Below are 10000 nucleotides of genomic sequence, written 5' to 3'. Positions count from 1 at the left end.
CCCCAGGCTGAGTCGGCGCGCCGAAGCCGGGCCCATCCGGGTTTCCTCCTACCGATTTCAAGCACTCTTTGACTCTCTTTTCAAAGTTCTTTGCATCTTTCCCTCACGGTACTTGTTCGCTATCGGTCTCTCGCCAGTATTTAGCTTTAGATGGAATTTACCACCCAATTCAAGCTGCAATCCCAAGCAACCCGACTCGACGAGGACGCATCGTAAGGCCGCAACCCGCCACGGTACGGGATTCTCACCCTCTCCGACACCCTGTTCCAAGGGACTTGAGCAGCGGGCGCGGCCGATAACGCCTCTCTAGACCACAATTCGGGGGGCGCTGCATACGCGAGGCCTCCAGATTGGCAGCGTGAGCTCAGCCCGCTTCATTCGCCATTACTAGGGGCATCCTGGTTAGTTTCTTCTCCTCCGCTTAGTGATATGCTTAAGTTCAGCGGGTAGTCTTGCCTCATTCGATGGCGGGTTTCGAGGCGCGCGGCCGCACAGAGAGCGGCCGCGCGCCGGGGCGGGCGGGCCTCGCTCTCCCGGAGGAGAGGAGAGGCACCGCGCACGCCGGGGGTCGCGAGGCAGAACGGGGCACGCGTCCACCAGAGGTCTAGTCGTGGACTTAGCACTCCGGCGGGGACGCGGGTTAGACGCCGCCGCCGCGCTCGCAAGGCAGCCTTGGGCGGGCGCGCGAGGGGGCCGAGGCTCCCCCGCGCGGCCGCCGGCTCCGGAGACGAGAGAGAGAGCTCTCTCGCTCCGAGGAGGATGGAGGCGCCCCTCGAAGAGACATGCGTCCGAGCGGAGCCCGGATGCGCCATTTGCGTTCAAAGGTTCGATGATTCACTGAATTCTGCAATTCGCACTACGTATCGCATTTCGCTGCGTTCTTCATCGTTGCGAGAGCCAAGATATCCATCGGCAGGAGTTGTGGGGTTTCATAAGTTGAGGCGGCGCCGGCGTGAGAGCCCGCGCTGCGCAAGAGAGGGGGCCGTGGGGAGGGGAGAGACACGCGCGCGCCCGAGGCGCACACGAGCACTCCACACTCACCCAGGCGCGAGACAAGAGGGGTGCGGGCCCGGGTCGGCTCAGGAGAGCCCCCCGGACAGCCGCGCGCTCCGTGCGAACGCGGAGCCCGCGACGGGGTTAGACGGGTACGGTGCAACATCGGTGTGGGTTGGAAAGACCGGTAATGATCCTTCCGCAGGTTCACCTACGGAAACCTTGTTACGACTTCTCCTTCCTCTAAATGATAAGGTTCGGACAGCTTCCCGCGGCGTCGCGGCTGGAGAACCAGCTGCGGCGCCGCAGTCCGGGGGCCTCACCGGATCATTCAATCGGTAGGAGCGACGGGCGGTGTGTACAAAGGGCAGGGACGTAATCAACGTGCGCTGATGACACACGCTTACTAGGAATTCCTCGTTGAAGATTAATAGTTGCAATAATCTATCCCCATCACGATGCAATTTCAAAAGATTACCCGGACCTCTCGGTCAAGGTGATAGACTCGTTGAGTGCATCAGTGTAGCGCGCGTGCGGCCCAGAACATCTAAGGGCATCACAGACCTGTTATTGCCGCGAACTTCCACTTGTTGAAGACAAGTTGTCCCTCTAAGAAGCTCCAGCGAACGGAGGGTTCGCGTCGCTATTTAGCAGGCTGCGGTCTCGTTCGTTAACGGAATTAACCAGACAAATCACTCCACCAACTAAGAACGGCCATGCACCACCACCCATCGAATCAAGAAAGAGCTCTCAATCTGTCAATCCTCACAATGTCTGGACCTGGTAAGTTTCCCCGTGTTGAGTCAAATTAAGCCGCAGGCTCCACTCCTGGTGGTGCCCTTCCGTCAATTCCTTTAAGTTTCAGCCTTGCGACCATACTCCCCCCGGAACCCAAAGACTTTAGTTTCCCGAAAGGTGCTGAAGGAGTCACAAATGGAACATCCTCCAATCCCTAGTCGGCATGGTTTATGGTTAAGACTACGACGGTATCTGATCGTCTTCGATCCCCTAACTTTCGTTCTTGATCAGTGAAAACATCCCTGGCAAATGCTTTCGCAGTGGTTCGTCTTCCGCTGGTCTGAGAATTTCACCTCTCTCGGCGGAATACGAGTGCCCCTGACTGTCCCTGTTAATCATTACTCCGGTGTTCGAAACCAACAAAATAGCACCAGAGTCCTATTTCATTATCCCATGCTAATCCATGCAAGAGCGACTGCCTGCTTGAAACACTCTGATTTTTTCAAAGTAAAAGACCCGTCTCCCGCGCCCGCTCAGTTAAGAGTAGGCGCGGTCTCCGGGTGGAAGGACGCGCCGGCCAGTGCATACCCATCGGCAGACCGGTCGGCCCGCCCCGAAATCCGACTACGAGCGTTTTAACTGCAACAACTTTAATATACGCTATTGGAGCTGGAATTACCGCGGCTGCTGGCACCAGACTTGCCCTCCAATTGATCCTCGTGAAGAGATGTAAATTGTACTCATTCCAATTACAAGACTAAAATAGCCCTGTATTGTTATTTCTTGTCACTACCTCCCTGTGTCAGGATTCGGGCAATTTACGCGCCTGCTGCCTTCCTTGGATGTGGTAGCCATTTCTCAGGCTCCCTCTCCGGAATCGAACCCTAATTCTCCGTTACCCGTTAACGCCATGGTAGGCCTCTATCCTACCATCGAAAGCTGATAGGGCAGAAATTTGAATGAACCATCGCCGGCGTAGAGCCGTGCGATTCGAGCAGTTATTATGACTCAGCACGCAACCGGAGACCGGTTTGGTTTCTTATCTAATAAATACATCCCTCCGTGAGTCGGGAACTCCTGCATGTATTAGCTCTAGAATTACTACGGTTATCCAAGTAGCAAGGTACCATCAAATAAACCATAACTGATTTAATGAGCCATTCGCAGTTTCACAGTATAGTCGCTTATACTTAGACATGCATGGCTTAATCTTTGAGACAAGCATATGACTACTGGCAGGATCAACCAGGTAGCCCGCAGACAACCCGCGGGGAGGGAGCCCAGTCGGAGACCAGACCCCCTCCCACAACGGAAGTCCCGGACCAGACAGGGGCACACCAGCGCGCGCGGTCCGAGTCAGAGCCCTCCGTCTCCGGAGGGGACAAGAGACCACCGCGCGCGGCCGCCCAGAGTCTGACCGACAGTGCTCACTCCAAGGCCAACAAAGCCAAGGACACGTGTCGTAATCATGTTACGGAGCGCGGCTCTAGTCAGAGCCGCAGCCCTCGCGCGGCGCCAAGCCGCGGGCCGGCCCAGTACGGGCGGCCTCGCGGGGCGCGGCGCATCGCGCCTCCACTCAAGGATTCGCACGACCGCTCGGTGGCTAGAAGCGCATCACAACCGACACGCCGCAGCTCCACAGCAGGGCGGGAGCCGCTCCGAAAGGGGAGGGCTGCACCGCTGAGCCTGCCAGGGCCTTGTTACGCGGGGCCAGTCGAGGCGCCACCGCCACCGACAGTGCAGCCAGCCAACCCGCGCCCAGAGGAAACCTCCGAGCTGCGAGCCAGCCGCGCTGCAGGGTGAGGCGCACGAGGCGTCTGCCCATCGGGAAACCATCTGCTTCTCACACACAGCCGCTGCCCAGGCGGCCCCATCCAGTCCGGAGGGGCACAGCGAGGGAGCTTTTGCGTCGGGGGAGGGTGAGTCCCCGCGGCGGCACGTGCTGACTAGGCGTCTACGTAACCGAGACTGGGGCCGGATCGCGCAGTGGCGACCCAACCCCGCCCAGCACCGCCTCACACGCACCAGCCGCTCAGTCAACCTACCGGGCCGCGGCTCAAACCGTAAGCAAAAGTCTGCTCCGGCGAACCGCGCCGAGGGAGCACCGCGCCGGCTGCCTCGCGGCCGCCATTCTGCGCGTCTCCTCACCTATCCACCTGCTTGGGTGGCCGAGAGGGCGGTACCGACCGCGCGGGCAGCACCGCCAGACAAGCCCCAGTGTGTCCGCGCCGGTGCGCGTACTCGCGTTTGTATTCGCCGCAGAAATGCGTATTCCTCTAAGTGGTACGCCGGAGGGCGCCGCTTTGATTGGGCGAGACCATTACGAGCCCAGGCGCGGACACACTGGGGAAACTGCGGCCCCAGTCATACCGATTCGCCCCGAAGCCGAATGGAGTGGGACTGGGGATGCAAATGCGAACCGAATGCGACGTTTTGACTAGGAAACGCGCACACCGACTGCAAATAAAGCCAAACACACCCGAAACGAATCGACTTGGGCCCCGCGGAGCCGGGAGACGGGCTCCGGGACCGGGGCGGACGGCACACCGACCTCGCCGCACCACACCCCGCCGCCCCGCCTCGGTGCACAGGACCGGGACGCCCCCGCCGCGGCCCCTCCCACCGCTGGGCGGGCCCCGCCGCGCCCCTCCGCCCTCCTTGCCCCACGGGCGGCCCCCCCGGCTCCAGAGACCGGCGCCCGGCCCTCTGCGCCGGACCGGCGACCGCGCCGCGCGGCGGCTCTCTCGAGGCGCCGCCATGAGCCTCGGCTCATGGCGGCGGGGGGTGGACGCAAGCGCGGGGCGTCCGTCGGCCCTAGCGGTGGTGGTGGGGGGGAGGGGCGAGAGCGCTCGCGTCGCGGCGCCGCTGGCGAGCGCCGTGCAGCGGCCTGCGGGGAGAGGGGCAGGGGGAGAGGCGAGACGGTGAGACGGTGACGGTGACGGTGGCGGTGACGGTGACCGCGCGGAGAGGAGAGGGGCGCGAGGGCTGCGGGGGGAGGGGGGGCGCCGCGCCGCGCGGGAGAGGGGGATGGGGGAAGGAGGGAGGAGGCGACGGCGAGAGGGGTGTGTGCGGGGCAGCCTTGAGCGGGCCGACGCTGGCGCGCCACATATCGTTGCCGAGCCGAGAGGAGCGAGGCGCCGATCGCGCGCAAGTCGAGGCCGTCGCCTCCAGCGCATATGCTCGGCCTCGATCGCCTTGTCGCCGCGCCAGCCTGCGGCAGGGACGCGTGCGGGTGCGCATAAGTGGCTGGGGCGGGGATGGCTGGTGGGTGGCGGAGAGGCGGCGTGGGGAGAGTCCCGGGCGGGGCGAGAGGCGGGGCAGAGGGAGAGGGCTGGGGGAGGGGCGAGAGGTGGCGGGGGGCGGGAGTTGCGGCTCGCACCGTGCAGCGCTGGCAGCCCCGACCGGCGGGGACCGCTCGCCGGGCCCGCCAGGCGGCACGCCACGGCAATCGCGGCAACGCTTCTTCAGCCGGCGCTTGGGCCCTCACCGCCGCCGTCAGCGGCCGTCAGCGCAGCGCCTCCGCCGCCGTGGGCCCGCCCCTCGCGACGACAACGCCCTCCGCAGCGGCGAAACACGCCGCCGGCCGCCGGAGCGCCGCGCGGGAGCGCCGGCTCACCGATGAGCGGCGCGGCGACCGCGCCATCCGCCCCCGCCGCAGCAGCGCCACCCGAGCTGCTCTGGACGCGCCCTGCGAGGCGGCGCATGCCGTCGAAAGATGTAGACAGCGACGGAGGAGGAGGAGGAGTTGAGGCGGCGGCGGGGCGGCGCCGCCGACGCTGGCCCCCGCGCCGCCCAGCCGCTCCAACCCGACTCGAGGTTGCAGCGACCCGAGCCTGCGGGGCTGCCGCCGAGGAGTGCAGAGAGAGGTGCGAGAGAGGGGGGAGAGCGGCGAGGCGAGCAGCTAGCGCGCCTCGGCAGAGGCGAGAGCGCCGCGGCCGCGCCTGACGCACGAGCGACGAGCCGCGCAGCCCGCCCTGCAGCGGCGCGCAACCTACGGCAGAGAGCGCCGATGAGACCTGGTGTGAGGCCGACGGCGGCGGGGATGGCGCGGTGCGCGGTCGGCGGAGGAAGGGGCGGGGCGGAGGGACAGAGGCCTGCCGAGAGGCTCCGAGAGAGGGAGGGAGGGAGGGAGGGAGATATCGCGAGGTGAGGAGCGCGCAGTGAGGGCGAGAGAGGGCGGTGCGGTGGCGACGCCGCGGCGTGGCGCGAATGGGAAGAGTGCGGAGGGGAGTGCGAGAGAGGGGGGAGAGCGGCGAGGCGAGCAGCTAGCGCGCCTCAGCAGAGGCGAGAGCGCCGCGGCCGCGCCTCACGCACGAGCGACGAGCCGCGCAGCCCGCCCTGCAGCGGCGCGCAACCTACGGCAGAGAGCGCCGATGAGACCTGGTGTGAGGCCGACGGCGGCGGGGATGGCGCAGTGCGCGGTCGGCGGAGGAAGGAGGGGGGCGGAGGGACAGAGGCCTGCCGAGAGGCTCCGAGAGAGGGAGGGAGGGAGGGAGGGAGATATCGCGAGGTGACGGGGGAGCTGCGGGGCGGAAAGAGGGGAGAGCTGGCCGGGATGAGGAGTGAGAGCGCGGCGGTGGTGCGCCGCGCGCCGCTGCGCACCTGTAGCTGCACGCCTGCCTAGCGCACGGCCTCGGTCAAAGGGTGGCGGAAACGCGACGCGGAGGGCTGCGGCAGTGGCAGGAGCACTGGAGCGGCGGCGTGGTGGCGGGAGCGAAGGTGCCTGAGGCAGTGTGCAGCGGGCGTGGTGAGGCTCGAGGCTGCCAAGTGCGAGTGTGCGCGGGAGGCCGGTCGGGAGGCTAGCTGGCTCCCATCGCAACTCACACGCGGCTGTGGCACACGGGGAGACGCTGCTGCCTCTCGTGGCACTGCTCAACGACGCTCAACGCCGACCGTCGGGGGGTCTGGTTGGGCTCTGTGCGGCTGGAGGAGAGCGGAGAGTGGAGCGGTGGTGTGCCCGAGTGCAGAACGGCGCACGCTGCGCACCAGCAGCGCGTGGAGAGAGGCGGACGCCCGCCCCGAGGTCTCGTTCGTTTCAAGGCCGCCAAAAGAATTTTTGCGCGCGTCGTCCTTCCAAGACATTTTTTCTCCCACTGTCCTGTGTGGGTGATCGTGGGTGATCCTGCCCACCCCCTCTCCGTGTCGCGCTGTGTGCCCCCGCACCCCCAAATGGCATCCTCCCAAGACCCTTGCTTGCTTGTTCCGCAAGGAGCAAGGTGGGGACTCTGTCCTCTTCCCATCCCTAGTTTGCCAGTGTTCGAAATTCTTCCTGTGTTAGTGCCAGTGTGTGCGCCACAGTCCCGTGCCCAGTCGCCAGTGTTGTGCGAGAGGGCGACGGCGAGCGGGGGCAGGGGCGGGGGCGGAGAGGAGGGTGGAGGGGGCAAGGGTGCCGTGGCTGCGAGGGCGGGCCCCGGCGGCGAGGAGGAGGGAGGCGGCGGCGAGGGCGAGGGGTGGTGAGAGTGGCAGCAGGCCGAGGGGGGGCGGGGGTGAGGGCGGCGCGGCGAGGCGGGAGGCGGCGGTGAGGGCGGCGGCGAGGGCGGCGGCAAGGGCGGCGGCAAGGGCGAGGGCAAGGGCGAGGGCAAGGGCGGGGGATAGTGTAAGAGATCTCGCGGCGCGGTGACGGCAAGGGCGAGGGCAGCGGAGGGGGTGGGGGCGGTGGCGGCGGCGTGGGTGGCAGCGAGGGAGGCGGGCATGGTGGTGGTGGCGAGGGTGGTGAGAGCAGCGGCGGTGGAGACGGGGTGGTGAGGAGGGCGGTGGCGGTGAGGGTGGCGGGGCGGCTGGAGGCGAGGGCGGCGGCAGCCGGCAGGCCGACACGGGGTTGGAGGGAGCGGCGTGCGTGCCTGGCGACGCCTCGGCCAAGTGCGCAAGAGGTCCAAGGACAGTGGCAACGGAGGTGACTTGTGGGTGATGCTATAGAGGAGTGCAGTGCATGCTTCGGAAAACGCAAAGAAGAGCGTGGAAGGCTCTGAGTAGAGCTCGAGAGACGCTTGCGGTTGCGCCGCCCGTTCCGGAGGCCGCATTCAGCCCGGAGGGGACCGCGGGAGTGCCCCCCGTGGCGGCTCGGAGAGGGCCGGGCGTGGCTACGCAGTGGCCTGCGCGCTGCCTTGGGAGGGGGAGAGGGCGAGAGCGGCGGCATGCTGGAGGGCGGCGGCGGCGGCGAGGGAGGCGGCGGCGAGGGCGGCGGCGGCGAGGGCGGTGGCGGCGAGGGCGGCGGTGAGGCCGGGGGGGGGGGTAGCGTAGGAGGGCGGCGGGCTCGACGGCGACGGCAAGAGCACGGGCGGCGAGGGCGGCGGCAACAGCGGCGGGGCGGTGAGGGCGGAGGCGACGGCGGAAGAGACGGCTGCGAAGGGGGCGTCGAGGGCGGCACCGGCGTCCGCCCCCCTTGGTGGGGATTGCAGGGGCGGCGGGGGCAAGGGTGGGGATGAGGCCATGAGGGTGGGAGCGGCGAGGGTGGCCGGAATGGTAGCGGCGGCATGAGGGGGTGAGGGCGGTGGCGAGGGCGGTGGAGGTAACGGTCACGGTGGTGACAGGGCGGTGGGCGGCCACATCGCAGTGTGAGAGGAGAGAGATCCGACGCGAATTCCGATGGCCGGCGCGGTGGCGGCTGTGGAGCGAGAGGGCGGGGGCAATCAAATGACAGTGGCAAGCGAGTTGACCAGGCGATGCACTAGCCACTACAGAAGAGCGCAGTGCGGTGGGTGCTTCGGAACGCAAAGAAGAGCGTGGAGAAAGCTATGAGTAGACTTAGACAGTAGACTTAGACATAAGGCTCAAGGGCGCGGCGGGGACCTGTTTTCCTTACCTTCCTTTTTACCCATAACCCATCTCACAGTAGAGAGGTGGGTCCGTTTTTATTTATTTATTTATGAGTAGACTTAGACGCTCGCGCCGCCCGCTCCGGAGGCCGCATTCAGCCCGGAGGGGACCGCGGGAGCGCCCAATGGCGGCTTGGGGAGAGCCGGGTGTGTTTGCGCAGTGGCCCTGCGCGCTGGCGAAGGAGGGCAGCCTCTCCGCACAGGCGAGTTTCCTACTCGCGCAAACCTCACGGCTGAACGCAGGGCCTTCTCACTGGCGGCAGTTGTGGCCGGCGAGAGCACTCGACGAAGTGGAGCATGTAGACACCTGTGGCAAAGTGTGTCGCTCAGCGCAATCGTGTCTCGCTCATGTCGCGAGAAGAGGGGGCGTGCGCTGCGGGGGGCGTGCGCTGCGGGGGGGGGCGTGTGCTCGCCGCAGTCGTAGTCGTTGTCTTGCTGTGGCGCGAGATGGCAGATGATGTGAGGCAGCGACTGCGCCTGTTCACAGATGCACGCGTGAAGAGGCGCTGTTTACACGCGTGGCATGCCGCGCAGTGGACGCTGTGTACCGTGAACCACGCCACGCCCTTCTCGTCCGGGCTCCCCTCCACCACGGCAGCCGCCTGGTCGTCCGCCGCCGCCACCGTCACCGTCGCCTCCGCCTCTGCCATCGCCTCCGCTGCCGACCCCTCGCCCGCTCGCGTCGCGGCCGCCTCCGCTATCACCGGCTCCGCCATCACCGCCTCCGCCTCTGCGGGCTGAGCCGCGCCGCCCGGCTCTGGGGCCGCCACCGCCGCCAGACCCGCCTCCTCCGCCTCCTCCGCCTCCTCCGCCTCCTCCGCCTCCTGCATCGGCTCCTCCTTCTCCTCCTCCGAGTCGCTCACCTCCTCCTCCTCCTCCTGCGCCACCTCCTCCCCGGCCACCTTCTCCTCCGTCTCCGCCTCCTCCTCCCCCCCCACCCCGGTCACGGAGCTGCCTCCCGCCGCCGAACTCCCTCCCGCCGCCCCGCCGCCCACGGCAGCGAGACCCACCTCCGTCAGCGGCACCGCCGCCGCAGCACCGCCAACCTCCCCCTCGGCAGCCCCAGCCGCCGCCTGCGCCTCCTCCGCCGCCTGCGCCGCCTGCGCCTCCTCCGCCGCCTGCGCCTCCGCCGGAGCCGCAGTCAGGTCCACCTCGGGCGTGACGGTGGCAATCACTGCGTCTGCTGCGCCGCCGCCCACGACTACACTCTCCGCCGGCGGCAGCCACCTCTCGGCCGCCTCTCTCGCCTGCGGCAGGCGCAGCTCCTCTCTGCGCGCGGCGGTGTAGAGGTTGAGGAACCTGTGGCAAGCGGCTGCAGCGGGTGAGGCGAGGCGAGGCGAGGCGAGGCGGCGCGGCGGCGGCGCGACGACATGCGCAAGTCGCCGTAGATTCTGGCGGTGTCCGCGGTGCTGCAGGAAGGAGCCGAGGAAGAGGAGGCAGGGCTTCCTAGAGGC

General features: G+C 67.2%; 2 protein-coding genes across 2 annotated transcripts; both read right to left on the bottom strand.

Moving 5' to 3' along the window:
- Positions 1 to 2845: 2845 nt before the first annotated feature.
- On the bottom strand, positions 2846 to 3870 carry EMIHUDRAFT_368977 (hypothetical protein). The gene has a single exon (XM_005773231.1). The coding sequence runs from the start codon at positions 3554 to 3556 to the stop codon at positions 3335 to 3337; it is 222 nt and encodes a 73-aa protein (XP_005773288.1). The 5' UTR covers positions 3557 to 3870; the 3' UTR covers positions 2846 to 3334.
- Positions 3871 to 4144: 274 nt separating this feature from the next.
- On the bottom strand, positions 4145 to 6743 carry EMIHUDRAFT_444599 (hypothetical protein). Its single transcript, XM_005773230.1, has 7 exons — positions 6718 to 6743; positions 6328 to 6454; positions 6006 to 6097; positions 5642 to 5722; positions 5111 to 5564; positions 4830 to 4941; positions 4145 to 4618 (listed from the first exon to the last, which is right to left on the bottom strand). Exons 6-7 carry the CDS (start codon positions 4905 to 4907, stop codon positions 4169 to 4171), a joined length of 528 nt encoding a protein of 175 aa, XP_005773287.1. The 5' UTR covers positions 4908 to 4941; positions 5111 to 5564; positions 5642 to 5722; positions 6006 to 6097; positions 6328 to 6454; positions 6718 to 6743; the 3' UTR covers positions 4145 to 4168.
- Between the last annotated feature and the right edge of the window lie 3257 nt (positions 6744 to 10000).

This window comes from Emiliania huxleyi, assembly GCF_000372725.1.
Source record: "Emiliania huxleyi CCMP1516 unplaced genomic scaffold EMIHUscaffold_341, whole genome shotgun sequence".
Taxonomy (NCBI): Eukaryota; Haptophyta; order Isochrysidales; family Noelaerhabdaceae; genus Emiliania; species Emiliania huxleyi.
Note: the sequence above shows the minus strand (reverse complement) of the source record. Positions and strands in the feature narration are given on the sequence as shown.

Bases quoted from the DNA above. Each gene is read 5' to 3' on its own strand.
- EMIHUDRAFT_368977 (XM_005773231.1), bottom strand. From the start codon at position 3,556: ATGGGCAGACGCCTCGTGCGCCTCACCCTGCAGCGCGGCTGGCTCGCA.
- EMIHUDRAFT_444599 (XM_005773230.1), bottom strand. From the start codon at position 4,907: ATGCGCTGGAGGCGACGGCCTCGACTTGCGCGCGATCGGCGCCTCGCT. The intron at 4,619-4,829 runs CCAGCGTCGGCC...CTCTCCCCGCAG, and splicing joins CGGCAACGATATGTGGCGCG to GCCGCTGCACGGCGCTCGCC.